The sequence below is a fragment of the Neopelma chrysocephalum genome, unplaced genomic scaffold (assembly GCF_003984885.1).
Source record: "Neopelma chrysocephalum unplaced genomic scaffold, ASM398488v2 Primary Assembly neopelma1_76, whole genome shotgun sequence".
NCBI classification, from domain to species: Eukaryota; Metazoa; Chordata; class Aves; order Passeriformes; family Pipridae; genus Neopelma; species Neopelma chrysocephalum.
Genome location: NW_020897737.1, coordinates 7,240,939 through 7,265,402, shown reverse-complemented (window position 1 = coordinate 7,265,402; position 24,464 = coordinate 7,240,939). Strand labels below are relative to the sequence as shown.

General features: G+C 37.3%; 1 protein-coding gene across 3 annotated transcripts in view; it reads right to left on the bottom strand.

Moving 5' to 3' along the window:
• IL1RAPL1 (interleukin 1 receptor accessory protein like 1) overlaps positions 1 to 24,464 on the bottom strand; it is a 693,820-nt gene that overhangs the window by 152,136 nt on the left and 517,220 nt on the right. For all 3 annotated transcript variants that reach the window (XM_027688869.1, XM_027688872.1, XM_027688870.1), the window contains one exon: positions 11,098 to 11,172. In XM_027688869.1, the coding sequence (XP_027544670.1) occupies positions 11,098 to 11,172 (75 nt within the window). The remainder of the gene's footprint in view (positions 1 to 11,097; positions 11,173 to 24,464) is intronic.

Sequence of the window (24,464 nt, the reverse complement as noted above, 5' to 3'; positions counted from 1 at the left end):
AACGAATCACACTGAATTTAGGACACAAAAACTCATGAATTACATTTCATGCCTTAGGATATTATGACAGCTCAGCAGAGTTGGTCCACACCCACACTTGCTAACAGATTGCCACAAAGCAAAGGAGGAGAGGGGGCAGGAATACTGCAGAGTGGTGGGTGATAGAGCAATCAGTGACACCATCTTGCCATAATAAAGATAACACTTCGAAATGACAAGCAAAGTTCAAAGGAGGGGATGCTCAAGCTCTGAGAGATACCAACTTCTCTTGGTACAGGCTTCTCTTCTGACTTACTTCAGGCAGGAACTCTACTTGTAATTACGTAAAAAGCTTAAGAAAAATGGAGTTGAGAAATAGGATGTATGCAAAAGCTGAATGCAGTGAGGGTGGAGCCTTGGTAGTTTGGCATGTGTGATGTGGACACAACAGCTCACTATTCTTTGCAGGAAACTATAGTTTCTAGTGAAAAGAAAAAAGGAAATAATTTCAAAATATAAGTGATTTGCTTTTAAAATTAATAATTTGAACCATTTTAATTGATGGTTACCTATAACATAAAGTCAGACCAAAGTAAATATAAGATATCCCTCAATCCTAACATTAGTCAAACAATATCTTTTCAATGTATTGTACACAGAGTCAATAACATTACTTGTGAAAGTTGTATTAAAGTCAGTACATTTTTTTGCATAACAAAGTAGTATTTCAAATGCAGAAACAATCCTGAGTTTATTATTTTTATGCCATTAAGAGGAACAACTAAAAAAGGTATGACAAATAAGTCTTCTGACACGACAGTATTAAAAGACTGAAAATTTACCAAAGAAAATATTATCTGCCTAAATTGAAATTGTCTTTGACTTTTGCTAAGCTGCATAAATATGACTGTCAAAAAATATTTGCTATGTTTTCCTCAGTATCACTAATTTATTATGTACAATTCTGCTGAAAAACAAGAACCATCATTCAGTATGCTTTTTATTCATATTAATGAGTACAAAGGAGAAAAAGCAAGTACAACAGATAAACAAAATTAACTAAACATCTAATTAAAGAATTGATATGAGTAACACTTTTTTCTTTTATCACAGTTAAACATCTTCCTTGCTCTCAAGTTTTTGTAACTGGATACAAGACAACCAATTAAGTAACAGTGTGATTAATATATAGCTTTAAATAACATCAAAATAATGATGGAATAATTCCTTGTCGAGGCCACGGTAAATCATTACCATCAATCTCAGTTAATGGAGTTACATTTCAATGAATTTAACATTCAAAAATACAAACATATTAGAAGACCTGGGCTATAACTTTCTATGATATACCATAGCTTTTACATTTCTGTTATAAAATACTTGTTGTTAAATGGTTCAATGTAAAACATTTCTGAAAGCTATGTTTCAAATATTTTTGGAAGCCTGGCATTCATTCACCTGCTCTGTATAGGTATCATGAAGAAGACATTCACACACTCCCACTTCAGGTATGTCATCCCAGATGTCTAAACAAAATGTCTAAAATCCTACACAGTGAATGGAGCAAGTTGTCAGTTTGCCAAAGTCCAGACAAAAGCCACTTTGATGGGAAGATGCAGGTAGCTGAAAAGCAGTTCCATTCTGATGTGATGTGATTTATGTCACACAGGTGCCTCTTGATCTATATTGACCTTTTCGGGAACCTACTGTGACCAAGTCCTGACTCAGAGTGATGTTTCATTATCAGTTTGAGCCTAACACCTTCTCTCAACTTTTCTCCTTGGCTACACCTACCACTCTCACCGTATCTTGACACTAGGGCTTGTTGCACCCATGTTACCATCAGTTTAGCAAGAAATCCAGCTTAAATTGATTGTCTTTCCTTTGAATTCCACTTCAGCCCTATAAGCAAGACTGCTGAAGCTGGATGGAATAAGAGGAGTGTGACAGGAGGCAGATGTCAGAGCAGCATAGATTTACAACTCTTTAAAACAATCACACCAATGAAACATCACACCATTAGTAGCTAACTCAGCTGCCAGGTGGAATTGTGTGTCCTCTTGAGAGGCTCCACTGACTAATTCAAGAACATATTTGAGCCAGAGGTTTCAAGCTCAAAAAAGTGAACACTCCTCATAGTATATAAATAGCAGGAACACAAAGGTATTGACAGCAACACAAGTTAGGCATCTTAATGGGTTTTGTCCATCTTACTCTAAATGGGTTTTTATGTTTCTGTTTGTTTGGTTTTGGTTTTTGGTTTTTTGTTTGTTTTTTTGGTTTTTTTGGGGTTTTTTTGGGGGGTTTTTTTTTTGGTAAATTCCTCTTTCATGGTAACTTTCAAGGGGTTTGCATATCCAGAGACTGCAGGAAACAGTAGTAAAATTTTCCTCTTCCCCAGACCTCTTTCCTCTGTAAAAGTAAGAGCCTATATATTCACTTCTTTCTTGAACATCTCGCGCAGACTACCCTGAAAACTATACTCCATTTTCTACCTATCCTTTCCTCCTTATCTCAAGGAGAGACTGATATAAGGAACTCCCAAAATAAAACAACTCTGAAAAAGGATGCCAGATCCATAAAACTAAAACAGGTAGTGAATTGTAACAGGTATCAGTGCTTCCAAAAAAGTCTTTTGAATACACTGAGTTATGCTTTGTATGTGTCCCTCCAGTAAATACTACAATAGCATTTTAGTCCTCATTTTAGTTTTTGATTTAAACTGGTTTGAACTATTATTGCTGTATTCATCAGCATATGTGTCCACTATAGTAAATAAATTATTCCGAACAACATCCTGGAAAAAAACTAAAAATCATTCATTCCCTAATAGGAATTCCAATTTATTTTGTCTTGGATTTTATCTTCCTAAATGTAACTTTTGTTTGTTTGTTTTTGCAAAGAAGAATAATCTCACTGATTAGAGTACTTGCATGACAGAAAATATTTGCATTTATAAGCTTTTTTAAGTGCCTGACCTTTCCAAAACATTAGGAGACTGTAAATGGCACTTTAAATACTGTATCTATGATAAAATATCTGTTGTGAGATTAATTACCACTTGACAAAGGAAAAAAAATATTGTCTGCTGTATTTTTAAATCATCCTTCTTTATGCAAGTATTGAATCTCTTTATTAAAAGTTGAAAAAGTCTTCCAAAAAGAAGTCCTTGAATTTTGACTTAAATGAGATGAATGCTCTGTTTAAGCATGACTAGTGGGAGATTAAAACCACACACTAGACAGGCATAAAAATTCTCTATAATGCTTAAACTATAACAAACCTATGGGTATCGTTAATATCAATCTCTAAACATATTTTAAAATCTGCACCAAGAAGCTAGTCCTCCTATAATTTTTAATGAGCAGAAATGTACCATGCATGCTCTTAGATATCTCATGAAAGATCAGACTATGAATGAATGATTAAAAATTACAAGAATTTATTACTTCCAATTAATTGCTTTGAAAGCTGTGAAAGAAACAAAACATATGACCCTACATCCACAAATCTCCAATCTATTAATTACATTAGTGTACAGAGAAGTAATTTTGCAATGCTTGTTATAATTTTTTTCTAAATAAGCCTAATGTGGTTAACTGAAGCATGTGTTTCATTTATTTCTGAAGTGAATATGAATAGTCACTTGATATGTTTTATTTCGTGGTGAGTATAGCATTTTTTCTAATATTTCCTTTCCTAAAAATATTAGTTATTGGAATGATATGGGTATGTTAGTAATATACTATTATTATACTATTATACATAACTATTTAAATAATACTTTAAGCAGCTGAAATGACCGATAAACTAGAAGATGACATTTACTGCAGAGTTCTAGGTAGATGCTCAAGATGGGCCTTGCAAATAACTACATTCTAAGGTATAAATTTAAATTTTGTGTTTACTGAGCTGAATGCCTTTTCTCTTTAACTTTGTATCTCCATGGTTCTCAAGAGTTACCTCTGAGTTCAGTGAAAAAGTGTATAACACTTGTTTCTTTGTATATAGTCTTTTATTTTTATACACTTTCAGATAGGCATGAAAACTAAGTGCTGAATAAATCTCTTGCTTCAAGTGATATTTTTCTTTCTTGTTTGGAAAATAGCAAAAGTACCAAGTAGTCCATTGTCAGAATTTTACTTCAGGCAAAAGAATAAGAAATTAAAAGAGGACAGATTGTGGAAAATACTACTGTGTTATTTTTTCCTTATAAGTGTCCATAGCATTTTGAGATGGATATAGGGCACCAGACATGGTTGACATGTGAATGTTGGACACATTGCTGGTAATTTACTGTCAAATATGAAATTTAGACTAATAACCATGATTACCCTAATAGCCTCAAGCCTAATCCAAAGCTAAGGAGTTCACAGACCATAGTTGTTCATCATGCATTCATTACTACCAAAATGCTATATGAAGGTTTACAATATATGCCGTAAATAAATTATTGTTGGGATTTTTTTTTAATATCAATTATGCTATGCAGCATCAAATTGAATTTCTGTATTTTTTTTATTTACAAGTTCCTCAGATATTAAATATATAAAATTAAATAGCTAGTAAATTGGAAATTTATGACAAATATGTGCTGACTATCTTAGGATGATGTGTATTCATCCATAATATCCTATGTAAACAGACATGAATAGCACTTCAACTGCACAATCTGAAGTCTCATTGTTATACATCTGTTAACAAATATAAAAAAGATCCCGTTCAACTGATTGCTTCAAAATATTCATACTACTATGATATTCTAAACTGTAAGAGTTTATCAAAAGCATTTAAGCCTTTGAGACCTTTAGAGTTCCTTCAAATATCTTTCCATTTTCTATTGACATGACAAGCCATCAAATCCCTGATAATTATTGCTGCTAAGAATGCATGTAGATTTAGATGGATTTGTCATAATGAAACCTGTGTGCAGCACTAAATCTTAATACAAATGTACAGTATATCTAAGAAAAAAACAATGTTCAGTGCAGCTTCATGTAAAACTAGTCCTCATTTGGATTACATGAGCATGTACTGACTTCACCAATAAGGCTGGAAAGCATTTGTTCTAGAACTGGAAAGCAGGTTAATTCCTGTAAGTAAATATTGTACTAGTGTTTGTCATTCCACCAGTACATTATTCTTGATATAAGCTTTACATGTGAATACCATTGCTGCTCACAAGAGATCCGTATCTCTAGAGCAAGATATTCTGGAGGAGTTCATTAATTTAAAATAGTTATTAATTATAAGTCACAGTGTTAAATTTTGATTTTGACATTTGCTACTTAACATTTTAATGTGTTTGCAGAGCACTGTTATGTGATTATTTTTTCTAATGCAATGAAACACTCGTGAGTCTTTCAGCATTAGACACAATGAATCCCCCACATACAAGTTGGGAGCACAAAGTCTAGCTTGAAGAAAAAGTCTGGTGACAAATGATGACAGAACAATGTGAATTCTGATGCTTCAAATTTACAAAATTACAGGGTTTTTAGGACTATATTTTTACATGAAATAATGTACAGTATGTGCCTAAATTGCATTTCTTAGTATGTGGTATTCTGTAGTTATTATGATCTTGATTATAATAAGTTATACCCTACTGTCTCCCACAGAGTATTCTTTTAAAAGTTTTGCTGTATCTGATTATGTTTTACTCTGCTAGTAAAAGACATATGGTTTTTGATTGTTTAATAAAGTCTTAAGTACAAAACCAAACTTTTGGATGATTATCCAACTGATATGAAAAATCTTTTCAGGTTCTTCTTTCATGTTATCAAAACAAACTGGTTGTATTGCACAATCTGAAACAGAAAATTCTCATATATCTAATCTGTACATAAAGAATGAAATGTGCATAGTTGCAGACAGACTAAACACACACTTTTTATTGCAATAAATCCTATTTAAATGCTTAACACTGAATAAGTATGGTATATACTATTCTCTAGAGCAGACATTTCTCAGCAGATTATAATCTAACATGAACAAGGAAGTTTTACTATTCCAACAATAAATTAGATATGTCTCCCAGAAAAAGCATCGATAAAGTGAGATAAAGTTTAAACAAATGCATTGTCTTCTTTAATTTTATCTTTTTTTCAAACTCCCCCAATTGTTTCCTGAAAGGAAAATACCAGCTGTCAAGTAAAAAAACCCCATATGATAAGTTTGAAGTAAATTATGAATTTACAGTTTTGTTAATTCCCATGTGAAACTCTTGCCAATACTATGTTAATCTAGTAACAGAATATATCAAAGTGTCCAATTGAATCACACGATCAAAAAAAAAGTTCAAATCGGTTTAAAAGACAATGGTGTAATTGGATAAATTTAAAATTCCTTACATAATGAAAAAACCCATATTCCTGTTAGAGAGTGAATATAACATTTAGATGAAATGTGTAGAGATAAAATTTGTAATTTTCTCTATTCTTTCATTTCACTTTCCATCCTGAAAGAGTCACTGATTGCTAGTTATTCAATATCATTTTAATTAATTTATTTATACATCTACTGATTAAGCTAGTTAAGGAGTGTTTTTATCTTTAACGAGGCAAATTTGTGTGGAAGATTTTTATGACTAGACTATAAATGAGGTAGCATTCTTCCATCCCTGATGAGGAGCTTCTTTGTATTATTACTTTAAAAATAGTTTATTAAAAATAGTTTAATCAATTTTTTTCTTTAATACATTCAGGAAAGGGGGAGAAAGAAGAAATCCCCAATTCACTACGTAATAGTTTAATTTTATCAAAATAATGCCCTAGATAAAAATGGACAGACATTCACTGCATATTTGGTCACAAAATTAATATTTTTATGTTGGATGATATTCAGGAAAATTCACTTTATTCAAATGACTGAGAAAATGTTTAGGTTCCTGTACAAACTTTGCTTTTAGGTGTTAAAAGTGTTGGAAATCTTTTATTCCTTTTTTTTCTCCCTTCTCTGACTTCAAGGCTAGCTAAAAATAATTCAACAATAGCTTTATTATTCTAGGTGAATTTTGGCATGTCAAATTACAGCCTTGTGCAGAACCAGGAAACACATTGAAAAAAATTGGGGAGAACAGAGGCTAACTACCTTGTGAGGTGTTTAAAGTAATTATTTCATGTTTTGCAATTTTTTTAATTCAGATCCATTACTGTTGGTTATGGAATCATATCTGCCTTCTTCAGTAACATGAGATGAACCAATTGGATACTAAAATCGGATTTTCTCAAGTATTCTTTGTTACTTTGAGAGGGACAGATATCGGACAGTTCTGGAAGCAAAAACAGATTCATCTGAAAGACGGGCGAATTTAAAAAGACTTAGAAATTACCAAAAAAACCCCCAACCAGAACATATTTTTAATATAAATTTACATATCATGGATATGGTACATTTATATCATATATGTATAAGATTGGCATGAATCTAGAATTAAAAATACAGTTGCCCGAAGTTTTAGGATTTTTTGTATGTAAGAAACAATGTTAATAAATTCCTTTCTAAACAAAACTGAACAAAAAAGTTTGTGCTTTTACTGTTATTACAAGGAGGGTTTATGTTAGCAGGGATTTGTTTGTTTGATTTTGCTAGCCTGTGGAAGGTAAGAGGAAGAATATTGTGGGATGCAGTTCCTTGGGTCATTATGTTCTTCATTACCCTGCCTTGCCTCCCCTGGCCTCCCATTGATTGCCAGCTTTTCTTCCCTCCCTGGCATATGCTGCTACCAGACTACAGGGTGGCTCAGACCCGAGTGGGAAACACTCTTCATCTTCTTACAGCTCTAAGCTTTGCAGGATGCAATCTTTTGAAGACTGTATTCACCATAATATTTTATCTGGAGTAGTTGTTTCCAGAGAAGAAATTTATACTGAGGTCACCACCATTGCCTAAAAACCCTCTAACAGGAGAAAAGCTTAAAAAGGAGTGTTTTTACCCTTGCAACAGGATTAAGTAATTGATTACAAAATTGGAAGTGAAATAACAAACAAAAAACATTAAGTGCAGAACAGGATAAATTGGAAACTAATCCCTCTTTCCTCATCTATGTTTCTCTGCTTCATTCTTTGGCTGTCCAATAGGGATTTTATATGGAAAGCCTTTGAGAAATTAACTTCTCCTTCAATTTTTATCCTGTGCTTCTATCTTATGCATTTCTAGTTACTATTCACTGTAATAAACAGATATTCCTGATGAGATCTCAAGATACTTGTGACTCTCTAAAGTTGCTCATTTCAGTGCAGCCATGCTTAACACTCTCTCAGATATCAGTTGAGTAGCATGGTACCTCTTCCACGACTAACTGTGGACAACTTGAGCGTGATGGGAGGTTCACTGGTTTGAGGTGTGCAGATTCTCCAGTTCTCGTTTCTTTCCTTTTGTCTTATCAACTCAAGCTGCAGGAGGCTGATGCCATAACACTTTCTCAGTCACCCCTTGGAGAAACTCCTTCCTTAAGGTGCAGTCACCTTTCAGTCTGATGCTGTTTTATGGAAGCCATGCAAAATAACACAACAGGTCTGTGGTCCCATGATAATAATTTCAACTGCCAGTGTACAGAAGAAGCCAATATATTCCAATGATAAATGTCAAACATCTCTATCACTCAGCAGTGCTGGAGCCAAATGAAAAAGATACGTCTGGACTCTTCCCATGTTGATTTAGACACTGTTTAAGTACTGAACTCCAGTAGCTTGTTCAGCAGAAAACCCACTGGACTTACTGATGCCTTCCTCAACAGTGTGCCCAACACCACTCCACAGGGGAAGATTTGGAGGTAAGCCATCAGTACTGACTTTTTAGTACACTATGTGCATCTGCAGCTGCACACGCATCCCTGCAAATTAGGTGTGCACCTCCCAGAGCATGCCCTGACACATGCAACCTGCTTCATTTCTGACTCAGAACAGAGGACTGCAAGGTGAGAAGGACAGAAATGTAGGTGAAGAGTGGGGATTGCCCCAGCTCCCCACCACACTGGCTGGTGACATGCTAATGAAATTCCAGACTACCTCAAGCTCCCAGTTCCTTGCTCTCTCTTTTCTTTTCGAATGGGATTGCCACCTTCTCCAGCTTCCACAAAAATATTTGTTTTCAAAATAAGGGACAAACAGACCATCCCAAACATGTTCTGGAGGACTAACACATTTTGTGGCAGTGCCTAGACCAGTCTGCAACATGTGGTCACCCCAAGACTCAGGCACCCAAGTTTCATCTAAGTGAATCTCAGCATTATTCTGATGATAAAATGTTCTGCATTTTTTGCAAGGTATGAACTGGCCCCCAGAACTGGCTTTCCTCAGGGAAACATAGACCTTTCAAAGGTTATCCACCAGGACCAAGGCATTAAATCTAGAGAGTGGAACAATACAATTTTTGTGTCAGGGAACTATCAATTTTTTGTACGTGCTTCAGTTCTCACAGGCTATTTCACAGGCTTTTAAACAACAAATTAATATATTCTTGTAACTTCTTGACATAAGGCTAAGTACTGTAGATTCGCATTCATTTATGGTCAGGTTTTCCCATCTGTGTCTGAAAGTGACATTTTCAAGTTAACTCTTTCATATTCATCAACAGCTATTTAGATTTCTGAATAGGCTCTTTTTCAAACCTAGCTCTTTTCAAATTATTTAATCTTTTTTTTACAACTATGAGAAATCAAAACTGAGATTAATTCTACAAGTCATAGGCAGAAAGCCTCTGGCTAGCCATTACTAATTACACTTTTCTTGAAATAGTCTCACCATACAGTATGTTTAGCAAGACAACAACAAAGCCCAGAAAAGTTCAGCCTTTTGGGATTTTTATTTTCAACAAAAATATTCCAGTAAGCAACAGTAGTTAAGAAACAAATTGGTAGATCATTTTGCTTTCTCTTCTCTAGTCTTGTGCACAAACAATAACATAAATTCATATAGGACTGTCATACAGGAAAAGATTTCTGAGTCAGCATATTAGAACCAATATCTTCAGAAGAACAGAAAGTAGCTCTGGAAGGAAACGTTACATTTCTCTTCTTCTATATGATTGTTCTTGAAAAAACTGTATATCAGCACTTCAGAATATTACCTGAATAGCACGGATGATTTAAAGTAATAGTTTATTAATTTCAAAGAAAAGATGAGTTATTCTCTGGCCACTATTAACCACAAGCTGGCAATCACCATAAAATGCTCTGCCAACAACTGTCAGAATTAATTTTCAAGCCTTCTGCTTTTTCTAATGGTGTGCTGCAGAATGTACTGAGTTTTATTTGCTGTATTTTTTTCCTATGAGATTTAGACAACCACCATATTTGTATCCATTTTCTTCTGTAACTAACATGCTAGAACATCTATCAATAGGTTACTATTCCGACACCAAAGCATAACTCCAAAGTAACCTACTGAGGACTGTTTGTTTCTTGCAAGTTGCTGTCTGTGTCAATCCAAGAAAGAGATGGACTGTTATATCCTGCAAACTGTAGTAACTTACACACTTAGTTTTGGAGCCTTAATTACCTCTACAGCAGTGGGACACTAAAGTGACCAAACATACCCACCATCCACTATTCTAGAAATAGTGGAACAAAATTGTTTTTTTCATGCATCAATTTCTCTTGATTCATCTATACATAAATATTCTTACATTTAGAATAATCAGATGCCATTATGATAAAATAACTGTTTGCTGGATGATTTGACCAACATAACCTTTATAATTACAGAATATCTTTGCAATTCTGTAGGCATCCACGAAAACAAAGAAGTTTTGCAAATCACAAAATCCCACTGAACCCCACAGTAAGTATATATGCATATATATATATATATATACACAGAAAAGGGGAAGTTACGAAGAAAAGTTCAGATTCACTTATAACTATTGACTTTCAGAAAACCTAAAACCCAGTATCAATAATATTCAAGAAATTAGTGTTCAATGTTAATTAATAAGATATTTTTTGGGAACAACAATCTTCTAGATGCTATATGATGCATCTCTGCATGGAAACAAAGTATGTTTAATGTCTTTTCGATGAAATTATTAATGCCAACATGCCATCAGATTACCATCATACATTAACACATCAAATACCTTCATATAATTTGAACAGAGATTACGTTTGCTACTTACCTAACTGAGTCTCCTGAATTGTTAGCTTACTCTCCAAGGGATGTAAAAGCTTTGGTGGTTTATCTGTTAGTGGTGCTAGAAAAGAAAGAAATTCACATATATAGTGTTCTGATTATTATTGAGTAGCATACCTATATTGGGTTTTATACCTATTGGTTCAGGAAGGCTTTGGTTTTTCTTTTATTTCAATAATGTTCGTACCTTCAGTAGCTGTAAAAGTTTTTGCTTAGACAGTAAATATAGCACCTAAATTTAGAATATTTCATATGCTAAGGTATTAAAGGCACTCGTGTTAAAAAAAAAATCTCTTTAAACCCTCACAAAAAAACCCCAACATGCACTGACATTGCAATTTTATATTTTCATAAATGTTATCCAGCACTTCACAGTTTGTTGTGATATTTAATTATGTCTCTATAAAATATAGTCATTAACAGAGAAATAAAATAAACTATGCTACTGTAAACCAATTTTGAATAGTTTATGAAAACTTTACTTAAAAAGATATTACTAAAACTGAAACTTTGTAAAGTGGAGTACTTGAAAAAGGCTCAGTTTACAAAATCCAAGGGATGGATGCAATGAAATAATATCGAGATTCCTAATAAGATGGCTTCTCTCCTCCCTTTTGGTCTACCCTGAAATATTGGTAGACTTATGCAAATTGTGGAATAGAAAGCGTTTTGCAGTGGTCAAAAACCTTCTGAAGGTTCTTGAAGTGTGTTCAAACCATGCATCCAAATAGTGAAGCTATTCTGTTAGATTTATCATCTGTATACTTAATTCATAGAAGTGACATTGATTATTACTACTTTTTTTTCTATCAGGAAGTGTCCTCTTTACTATCTCTGACAGGTGAGTGCGTGTCATTTGAAAAAAAAGAATGATAATTATTTTTTTTAATACTGATAAATATTCATGGGAAAGTTCCAACTTTTGTAGTCACCTGCAACATTTTGATATTTTGCTTTTCAACATTAATTCCTACTTCAGTTTTTAACGCAGATTATGGGCTGTCACAGATTTAAAATACATTTGACATTTTGATATAACTCTATAATATTTGTTCCCTTCAACTTGTCAAAATCAATGCTCCTTTTCTTACTGACACACACACATACATATCCATATGTTTATGAGCTTAATCTACTAAACACTCATCTCCTGCCAGTGGAACAGCAGTTGCATTCTCTTCACTATGTTTCTTCTGCTCTTTTATTAAATTATCAACTTTCTTTAAAATATACAGCATTAATTTCATCTTTTCAACAATTACAGAGTGGAAACACTATGAACTCAAGTTTCTGCTTTACAGAAAATATCTGGGATGTTGACCCATCAGATCTAGCACTGAATCAAAATTCAGGAGTGGGAAAAGAACTGTATTTGATCCATAGACTTCCTTTCAGTTTTTCCTTCCAACAACAACTTCTATTCTCTATGGGAAATCATTCTCACTGCAGACTTTGGAGAGAACCACAACCCATGTTGTTAATAAATGCAGATACATCATTTTTCAACTGAAGTATGAAGTTATAAATTTTTTGCCCAGTTTAATTTTCCCATACCTTGTGAGATTCAAAAAATAATTTAACAAAGAAAATGTTACTGAAAATAACAAATTAGACACATATCTGATGTATCATAATCAAGAAGCTAGAAGGATCCTCTGGAAAACAGGTAATCCAACGTCCTGTTGGAAGCAGGCCCAACAGAGTAAGTTGTCAGGACCTCCAGTCATGTTTTGAATATCTCAGTGGATAAAGATTTCACCAATTCAGGTGTCCCAGCCCCCATCCACCTTCCGGCCCTGCACTGGACTCAGTCCAGTAAGTCCATGTCTTTCTGTACAGCAGAGAGCCCAAAATTTGTCACAGTATTCAAGGTGTGGCCTCAAAGATACTAAATAGCTGTGAAGGATCACCCTCACAGACATGCTAGCTAAATTCCAAGAGCTATGCAGTTGCCCCTTGCCAACTCATGCTCAACTTATTTTCCACCTGGGCTAACAGGACCACTGCTGCAAAGCTTTTTGCTACTCAGTCAGCCCCCGGTTCTGCACTGCAGCACAGGGTTATTCCACTTCTAGATCAAGACATTGCATTTGCCTTTGCTGGACTCCATGACTTTCTCCAACTCGTCAAGGCATCCTGAAAGACCACCCCCACTCTCTACTTCGTCACCCATTCCTCCCATTTTGCTGAGAGTGTACTCTGTCCCATCATCCAGGAATACATAAAACCTCTAAGCAATAGTAAAACAAATATATATCAGAACTGTGTCATACACTTATTTTAAAGGGAAAGTTACCGATATTTCTGGCCAGTAAAAGTTAATACTTTGTAAGACAGCACAACTCTAAGATCTCTAAATAGGGGGAAATATCCATATTCCATTGTTGGATTCCTTTTATGTCTACCAGCCTCACACTTGTATCTCTACAATACAAGTAAACAAAATTCCCAGGGCTAACTCCTTCCCCTGTCTGGAAAAGTGAAAATATCCCTAGGTATTCTGCATTCCAGAGTTTGAGACTGTAGAACAATACTGTGAATGTGGGTAATACAGGCAAGGAAAATAATTTTAATAACTTGATGTACTTAAAATATCGTTTTTTCCAAGGTGATTTTAAAGTTCTCCTCAGTCAATCAGCACCTCTAGTGTCTTTTATTTAATATATTTCTTAGCCTGAAAATATATATGTGTTCTGGCATATTGATCCCTGTGGCCTGATGTAGAGGTGAGAATTTCTCTATCTGGCTTCTACCTTTCAAGTTCACACTCTCCACAGATAGCAACATTAATGGACACACAGAGTTACTGCAATCCTCATTTAGGTTCAGAAATTCTGGACTAGACCTATGTGTTTTCTATAAGCTTTTTCATGTCCTTCAAACCATGTGGAATGATTTCTTACCTGGGCAAACCAACTATTCAAGAGGCTCTTCAAATCAATAGTATTTTCAGATGGATATATTGAGGCACAATTAACTACTAAACTGAACAGCAAAACCATGATTCAACCCTTTCTTCCTAAACTTTTACTAAATAGCAAGAATCATCCAAAATTTACAAAACTCACAACTCCATCTGGTTTCTTAAACAAGTTAAATACCTTTTATTCTTTTTTTTAAAATAAATATATGCAGGAAGGCAATAATTTTCATGTCCTACAAAAATATCCATGACTTCAAAGTACTTCCTGTTCTGTACTGCAAGAAAAGAACAAGAATTCTTTTCAATATATTTAAAAATAAAAAGAGAAAATCCTCTTCCCACCAGGTAGTATTTATCAACATGGTTGTCATACAGGAGGAACAGAGTGCTCAGATTCCTATTCTTGAATGAGGGAATTCTCAAGTCTCTTGGCAAGAATCTTAGTTCCTGGATATTATTATCTACTGATGCATGGATTTACTTCTCCCTCTCTCCTCTCTCACTGTCTTTTTTGGTTTTTTGAGATTTTTCTTGCCCCACTTAAGAGTCAAGAATGTTATCCCAGACAAAGTTAACCAAAAATGATACATTCCTCTCAATAAAAAAAAAGGGTTTGACAGGTCAGTGCCTTTAAAAAAAAAAGCTGATCACAAATCAAGTTTACAGCTCATCTTATTTTTGAATTGTGAACCATCACTGATAAATAATCTGAAATGAATATCTGTCAAACTTGTTTTTTATTATAAACAAACTGAAGTTTAAAAAAAAAAGTGAAGTGACTGATTCTGAAGCTTTATTAAAAATTAATATTTCACTTCAGAGATACCATTCAGCTGCAGACATATTGATCCTGCTCAGAGAAAAAGTGCCTAAATTCGCATTCCATGTCTATCAGATTGGATGTACGTTTGAAATATATTGAACAATTTGTCTTATGGTAATGAAACCAGGAGCCACACAATCACTCACCCAATTGGAAACTAGCCAGAATATAATATTTTTACATCAGCCACCTACTTCCATTCTCCTCTTCCTGTGTTGCTGCTTTAGCTTTAGATGCACATGATCACATGCTACATACATACATTTGCTCTATGAAAAACACTGTTATTTGAAGAGACCAACCACCTGTTAGAATTTGACACACATAATGAAGAAATCCTAGTTCAGACTGTACATGAAAATAGCACTAATCTGGACATCAAAGTGCAACTGCCTCAAACACACAAGCTTTATAATATAAAAATGAGAATTCCAAAGATCTGTATTTACATCTGTTTTACAAAATGGTCTCAGATTCTCCCTTGAAAATAATTACAAACATTTTTAATTTCTTAGAGGAAGACAGGGCTGTGTGGGATTGTCTGCAACTCAGAAAGAGTTTATTGTCTGGATATTTCATTCAAGGGCAAAAATTCAAATGAATAGCTGCCTGACTTGACCAGTCTGAGCTTGTAGTGGATTGAACCAGGTTTTCCCCCTGAAACTAAGAAAGTGGTAACCCCCAGGGGGTGGTGACCCTTGGGGCTTGACCAATCAGTGCTCCTGCAAAATATAAACATATCTCTGGAGACCGAAAAGGAAGCAGTGGCACTTGTGAGAAGAAGAGGTGGCCATGTTTGTAGAGGCCACGAGGAGAAGGGGCTCCGGCCCCTTAGGGGGCTCTGCCCCCCCCAGCCCCCGGTTGGGGGGCTGCAGGGACTCGGAATGGTGTTGAAGCTGGACTGAGTGCCTGTAGCTAGGAGCTGGGGGAGTTTTCTCCCCTGTAAGTAAAAGTGGGAGACGCTGGGAGCAGCGACGGAGCAGCAGCGGAGACAGCAGCGTCCGAAGAGCAGTGGCAAAGAGCCAACTGATAAAGACCAAAAGGAGCAACACAAGCCGGTATGCAGCTAAGGCAGACACAGAGGTGTCTGAGGAGAAGGAAAAGCAGCAGCAGGAAGAGAATCGAGACCACGGCACACACAGAGTTCTGGGGGTAAGAACTGGCTCAAACCAAAACCCCCAAACTCACTAGAGACCCCTCCGAGAAAGAGGAGGGGGTGGTGGACTGAGAGGAGTCCTAAGGTGCAGTATGCACTGCTGAGAGGAGCTAGGAAGCTCATGGCCTCCTGAGAGATAAGCCAGGACGGCCGAAGGAATGTGTGTGTGTGGGGGGTGACCTTGGCCCCCCCTGCTCCAGCTTCAGAGAAGCTGGCAGCCATCTTTGAGGCAGAGCATGGGAGCTCTGCACAGGGGCTTGATTTCCCCTGAGGATACCAGACCGTCACGGAGACCCCGGTGCTTCGTGATATGACCATGGTGTAGCGGCCGTGTCTGGGGTTACGCAGCCCATGGAAAGACCCCTTGTTTGGAGACGGGGGCCGAGAGAGACTTGGAAACCTCCCTCGTGTGTGCTGGCAGAGAGCCAGCAACTGTTTCTGGTGGAAGAGAAGAAGAGAGCCTGCTGCCTAGAGAGGAAGACCTGCTGCTCACAGACTGGAAGGGGTCTTTTCTTCTTCTTCTCTCCTGGACTTTTATTTGGAGGGAGAAGAGATTTGGCCCATTGTAAATATTATTGTCATGGTAGAGATAGATATAGAGTTAAGATTGTTTGTAATGTATTATAGTATTTATTCACGTGTATAGTCTTTGTAATATATTCCTTCCCCCCATATTGAGTCTCGTGTTTTTGTCTGGAAAACCCATCTCACATGGGGTTGAGATGTGGGTGGGGGGCTAGGAATCAGAATTGGATTTTGGGCCTGCTGAAACCATGACAGAGCTATATATATATTTTAGAACATATCTTATTCAACAATTTTATTGAAGTAAAAATTACTTTTGAAGGATGAAAATTCTTCTGATTTTTCTGAGATTTGAGATAATACAATGGGATTAAATCTCTTGTGTTTATGAACTTAGACCATTTCTAGAGAAAAATACTGACATGTCCCTGGAAGATACAACTATAGCACAGGATTAAATAGGGGGAAGAATTCATTACTATGTGAAGACAAAATACTCCTACACTTTGAAATCAAGACAAATCAAAAACACGGAGTTCTTTTCTTGAAGTCTCCGCTATTTCTTTGAATTCACCCCACAGTTCAAAAAGATGCTCCACCTCCTGGCTTGCCTGTAGAAATTTAAGAGAATTTCTCATTCCAATGTAACTTCCTGCTAATTTTCTGAGCTTCTGTCTCTTTTTCTCCTCTCTTCGTGGTGCAAGTTTTGTCGTAGGTAAATGATTGAGGAAACAAGACACTTCTGTCAGAGGAGGGATATCAGGTCTGACTGGCTATAAAGCTGAACAGGTTGCCCAGAAAAGTTGTGGATGCCCCATCCCTGGTGATGTTCAAGGCCAGGCTGGATGGGGCCTTGAGCAACCTGCTCTAGTGGAAAGTGATCCTGCCTATGGCAGGGGTGTTGAAACAAGATGGTATTTAAGGCCCTTTTTAACTCAAACCATTCTATGATTCTGTGGCAGTGCCTGGCACTGCTGCCTGTTCCATGTGCTCTCAGAGTTGGCCCCTGCCTGGCTGTGAAGTGCGTGTGGTGTGCTCACCCCTCCAACTCCCACATCTCAGCATTTATTCAAGCATTGTCAAGCATGATAATCTTATACCAACAGTGGTGGAGAGGTTTGAAATTAGAGTAAAACAATAGATTTGGGTTTTATATTGCTATGTTTATGTGTCTACTTCATGAGAGAGCTCTTGAAATAAAGCACAGTCATTGGAAAGCCATCAGCTGTGAAATGATGAAATCGATTGTCATATTTAGGAATCATAAGTAATTATGAGAATAGGAGGAAAAACTATAGCATTTCAGTTGATAATTACAGTGCCTTGGAAAGCACCAATGTATTCTTTTATGTTTGGTTTCTCCTTTTTAATAGTAACGCCTGTAAAAGAAATAATGCAGTAGCAGTAGTCTACAGTAGACTGTAACAAAATTAATTATGTGCAGCCTGAAGCTGCGCTCTTGAAACATTAATCTACACAGTCACTGTCCAGATGAATATTCATACTGAGAACTCTGAGATTCCTCAGAGCAAAAGAAAGTAATGCAATGCAAGGGTGTTGGGTTTTTCTTTATTCCTCCTTACACAGATATGGCCACATATATTCAGATATATCTCTAGAGGAATCACTACCTTTTAAAAAATAAATATATGGCAAGGTTTTTCATAAGAGGGGAATTCTTTATACATGTTTAAGCTTTCTAACAACCTTAAATCTCAGTTCTCAGTTACATTCAAATTAGTTGTCATTCACAAGGGCATCATTTAAAATCACGTATGCCGTGAATTGCACAGCAGCCCTCTAAGAATATTCTGCTTCACTGTGTGAACTCTGAATCAAGCAGTTCAAACAGAGGGCAGATACATACAAGGATACTGAAGACACGTCTGTGAAGCCATAGGCATATGACAGTAAATGAGCTGTCTAATGTGACTTAGTTATCACTATGACTGACTGAAGATCAGCTTTTATCTTCTGAAATGTTCCCATAAATCTTGCATTGAGAGACAAAAAAGTCACTCTCTTTTCTCAGTTTATGTCTGTCTCATTGTCTTTTTACCACATATTAGAAAAAAACAATCCCCCACTCCTGTTGCCTTGGGCATACAAATGAAAATAGTCTTTATTTCTCATACCTAAAAATTTCTTCTGATGTTTTTCCCAGAGTGGTTACAATCCTTAATTTTTTTACATAAGAAAATTCTCCAAAAAAAAACTATGTAATGTGTTCAATAGAATATTAGACCTTCCTGTAAGGAAGTGCAGAAGCGGCTAAACTGGTAACTAATAAAGAGGTTGTTATTATGTAAAAGTTTCTGTGATGCATATAGAAAAGAGACACTGCTAAAATGAAATCTAAAAGACAGGAGGAATACTTCCAAGAAGCCTTTTAAGATATTTTAATCCTGTGAGTCCCCTGTGATTAACAACACATTGAATACTGGAGAAGAGCAAATGCAGCCAGATGTTGGGGTTTTCATTATCTGCTCACTGCTAATTGAATCTGATGTGACACTTGTGCTACCCCTAGGACTTCAGAGAAGATGTTAGTTTTCTTGAACACACAGTGACATTTCCCAGTGATCATCTCCATGGAAAAAATACAAATAATCAAAATGGTACCATAGCAGATGTGAATAGAGTCTTGAAATACAAAAGAACCAAAGAGTATATGCAGTTGAACTTTTGAGTGAAATATCAGTCTAATATCTTGATAGTATTGCTCTCCTTCTGTGTGGTAGATCTAGAATTTATATATTGATCTTATAAAGAAGAAGGGAAGGAATAAAGCAAGGCTTTGATGCTAAAAAATGTTTAATTATAGAGACAGGATTCCCCCTCTTCCACAAAAATCCCCCAAAAACCAAAAGAAAAAGACCCAAAATACAAAAAGACTAATAAAAATATTGAAGAATCTAAAACATCCAAATTCTTTTTTCTCTCTTGCATAAAGTTTCTCTGCACTACAACACTATTTCTGTACAAAACTGATTCCTAAAGCAAGATAAAGGAAATGAAATTTTCTAGGTAGGTCTGTGAAAAGGATGTCATTATAAAGCCTGGTCTTTCTGCATGATCTGTATGCTAAAGCCTGGTCCATCTACATGTCCCTGTGCTTGTATCTAAGAGGTGTCAGATCATCTGAAAAAAAAAAAAAAGAAAAGAAAAAAAAAGAGATGGTTGCTGCTGTTGTTGCTATAAAAAAGTAGGTGATATATTATCAGTGCATTTAAGGAAGATAAAAGCTCTTGTTAACAAAATAATTAAATGATGTATCAAGGAGCACTTCCACCAGTAGATCCCCTGATATTTCAGCTTAATGATGAAGCTCACCAGCATGTCATTCAGCAGGAATGCAGTTATAACCCATCAGGGAATTTGCTCCTATATCTACATGTTAGGTTATGCCTTTGTTTAGAAGAGTCTTCAGTGAAGTGGTATGTTTTTAAATCTTGTATTAGGCTTGTGTAACAAATAGAAACATACCCAGTGCTCTTAACACCTGGGCTACCTGAATAGATGTCATATTCATGAAGCAGAACAGAGAGTTACGTAAACCATGAGATTTTGTCAAACAGTTAAGAAAAGCCAGACTCACACATTATCAACAAGCAAGCATTCTGCAACACACTATTAAAATTTCACTCCATATCATCATAGATTCCCTTTTCATATCGTTACCCTAATCTGTTATCTTTCCTTTTATCTCTGGGTTAAAATACAGAAAATATGGGGATGGAAGTATCATGAGGTTATATTCTCTGTGACTAGACCAAATATACACTTTCTTAACAATTACTCTATTCTTATTACCAGATGGCCCCCAGAAAAACTCATTTATACAGTTCAATTATTCAGTGATACCTACATTTCTTTTTCAGCCTCACCTTCACACTTGACATTTGTAGTGGTTTGAACCAGGTTTTCCCCCTGAAGCTAAGAAAGTGGTAACCCCCAGGGGGTGGTGACCCTTGGGGTTTGACCCAATCAGCGCTCCTGCAAAATATAAACATATCACTGGACCAGAAAAGAAGTAGTTGTACTGGTTGTTGAAGAAGAATTAGCCATGTTGTAAGCCACGAGGAAGGGGCTCAAAGCCCCTCTGGGGGGCCTTGGCCCCCCAGCCCCCAGCTGGGGTCATAGAAACTCGGAAACAGTGTTAGACTGGACTGAGGTCTGTGACTTGAGAAGCTGAAGGAGTTTTCTCCACCGTGAGTGGGCAGACGGAGCAGCAGCAGGGACGGCAGCATCCGGAGAGCAGTGGCAAAGAGCCAAGCAGATAAGAAGAAGCAGCAGAGCTGCCGAGCAGGAAGACACAGAGATCTCTGATGGAGAGAGACAGAGAGAGAGTTTGGGTAAGAACTGAACAACCAGAACTCCCCAAACTCCTTTGAGATCCCTCTTAAGAGAAGGGGGTGGTGGACTCCCACCTGAGAGGAGTCCTAAAATGCAGTATGCACTGCAGAAAGAGGAGCTGAGAAGCTCATTCGTCCTGAGAGCTGAGCCAGGATGAAATGTGTGAGAGAGGACCTTGGGGTCCTCCCTTACTGCAACTTCAGAGAAGCTGGCAGCCATCTTGAGGCAGAGCACAGAAGCTCTGTGAAGGGGTTTGACTCCCCTGAAGATACCAGACCGTCACGAAGGCTTCTGCACTTCGTCAACATGACTGTGGTGGAGCAACCTTTGTCTGGGGTAACGCAGCCCACGGAAAGACCCTTCGTTTGCGTCGGGGGGCCGAGAGAGGCTTGGAGGCCTCCCTCGTGTGTATTGGCAAAAATCCAACAACTGCTTCATGAAAGACACAGTTCACTGCCCTAGTGAACTGCTGCTCAGAGACTGGAAGGGGTCTTTTCTTCTTCTTCCCTCCTGGACTTTTATTTGGAAGGGAGAAGAGATTTGGCCCATTGTAAATATTATATGTCATGGTAGAGATAGAGTTAAGATTGTATGTAATGTATTATAGTATTTATTTATGTGTACGCTGTAATATAATTCCCTTCCCCCCATATTGAGTCTTGTGTTTTTGTCTGGAAAACCCATCTCACACTGGGTTGAGATGTGGGAGGGGGGTTAAGAATCAGGAATTGAATTTTGGGCTCTCAAACCATGACAACATTGAATTTAAGTATTCACTGTTATTTCTTCTCCTCAATCTTTTCATAATCATTATAATTTCCCCCTGAAATTTAGCAATACTTTTTTTTTTTGCCTATTATTTGTATATTCTGTGTCAGATTTAGATTTCAAAACCAAGTAAACGTTTTAGAATCATAGAGTCATTGAGGTTGGACAAGACCTTTCAGATCATTGAGTCCAACCATTAACCCAGCACTGCCCAGTCCACCACTAAGCCATGTCCCTAAGGGCCACATCTGCAGGTCTTTTAAGGACCTCCAGGGATGGTGACTCTACCACTTGCCTGGGAAGCCTGTTCCAATGCCTTTTCTGTGGACACACTCCAGCACCTCAATGTTTTTCTTGTAGTGAGAGGCCCAAAAGTGAACACAGGATTCAAGGTGTGGCCTCACCAGTGCCGAGTACACAGGAACAATCACTGCCCTGGTCCTGCTGGACACACTATTTCTGACACAAGCCAGGTTGTCATTGGCTGTCTTGACCACTTGTGCACACTGCTGGCTCATGTTCAGCTGTCTATTGACCAGCATTCCCAGGTCCTTGTCTGTCTGGAACCTTTTCCAGCCACAATTTAAAGTAGCTCACTGAAAGTAGCATCAGTAGAACACTGATTTTAGGAATGGTAAGACTGTGAAACTGTCCCTGCCTTGCTTTTCTCTCCTTCTTTGAGAGTTAGGGCAGGTAATTCTTAGAAATACAGTAGCTCATTTTGTGGCCTTTGAATGCAAATTCTGGGTAGTCTCTGGTTTTTTTTCTTTCATAATTAAATCTTTCTGCTGATAACGCTGACATTTCAAAGCAAGATTTCTCAGCCTCTGAGGAAGCCTTGTAAAGGGAATAGGACCCACTCCACCCTGACCACTTCAACTCTTCCAATGAGCTGACATTTAAAGGCCTTGCAATTAAAGGTTTTACATATTTCATAGAGTTTTCACTTTCAGGATTTGAAGCCAACCTTTTAATTCTGTTCCTCTATTTTAAAATCATCTGATTTAAAAGGTGACCTGCTCTAATTCTCTCTGTTCTAGTTTTGTCTTAGAGCTATAAACCTCTTTCATTTGTTTTCCAAGTGATTTCAGTGATTAAGTCTTCTGAATATGTCTTTGCTCTGGTAGAAATTTGGACATTCTTGTGACCCAAAAATTGAAAAAAATCCATGATTTATACTTTTATGAACAGTGAGAAGGCTTTTGTTTTTTTCTTTTTGTGGTTCTCATTGAGACCACTTGGTCTTTTTTGTCCTCTTGGGCGGCTTTTTTTGATCTGCTCCATTGACGCAGGGTTTTTGTTTTAAAGTTGAGAGATTTTGGACTGCAAGAAAGTAAATATCACTCCTAACCTTCAAGAAGGGCTAGAAGGAGGAACTTGGGAACATAGGCTGGCTAGCCTTACCTTGATCCCTGGGAAGCTGATGGAACAAATAGTTCCTGAAAACCATTTCCAAGCACATTAAGAACAAGATGATGACTGGGAGTAGTCAGCATGGATTTACAAAGGGAAAATTGTGCTTAACCAACCTGGTAGCCTTCAGTGACAAGATGACTGGCTCAATGGGCCTCCAGACAGAAGCTGATGCTGTTTATCTTGATTTTACAAGGCTTTTGTCTCACTGACAAACTTGTGAAGTATGGACTAAGTACATGGATAGTAAGATGGGTTGAAAGCTGAGTGAACTGTTGGACTAAAGAGGGCTGCAACCAGCAGCACAAAGTCTAACTGGAGGCCTGGACCAGTAGTGTATCCCAAGGCTGGTTCAACACTGTTTATCTTCTTTAGTGACCCAGATAACAGAACACAAAACTGGGAAGAGTGGTTGATTACCAAACCAGACGAGTGTGCTGCCACTCAGGAGGCCCTGACAGGCTGGAGAAATGGTCTGACAGGAACCTCATGAAGTTCAACAAGGTGAAATGGCAAGTGCTGTCTCTGGGGAGTAGCAATTCCAAACTTCAGTCCAGGAGTCAAACAGCTGAAAATCAGATTGACAGGGAAGGACCTTTGATTCACAAAGAACAAATTAGCCATAAGGCAGCAATTTGCTCTTGCAGCAGTGAAGACCAACACCACCCTGGGCTGCATCAAGGAGAGCATGGCCAGCAGGTTGAAGGTCATTCTTCCTCTTTGCTCAGCTGTGATGAGACACATCTGGAGTGCTGTTTCAGGGCTGGACCCTCCAATACAAGAGAGATATAGATACAAGAACAATGAAGGACCACTATGAAGACTATGAGATTGGAGCATTTCAGACAAGGAGAGACTGAGAGAGCTGAGACTGCTCAGCCCAGAGAAGAGGGCACTCAAAGGGATGTTGTCCTCGTGTTAAAAAAAACACGTGGGAATGGGGGAAGTCAAGACAACAGAGCCAGACTCTTCTCAGCTGTGCTAAGGAAGAAGATGAGAGGTAATGGCACAAAATACAGGAAATTCCACTTCAACACAAGAAAAACAGTCTTTGCTACACAGGTGGTCATGCACAGGAACATGTTCCCCAGAGACACTGTAGTGTCTCCATTGTTGGAGATACTCAAAACCCAACTGGACATGACCCTCAGCAACCTGCCCTGACTGATCCTGTTCTAGGCAGGGGATCCGACCAAAATATCTCTAGCAGTTCTCCATTTGCTATTTAATTTTTAGCAAATATTTACACTTTTCAGGCTTAGAAAGTCTGGAGAATTCCCTGGATGTCCTTAGTAATTAGTGTCCATGCAGCAGATGGGATGGGGGACATGCTAATTGCACTGTACAACTCTAAAGTTTATCATACAGATGTTCTGCCTGGTTCTCTAC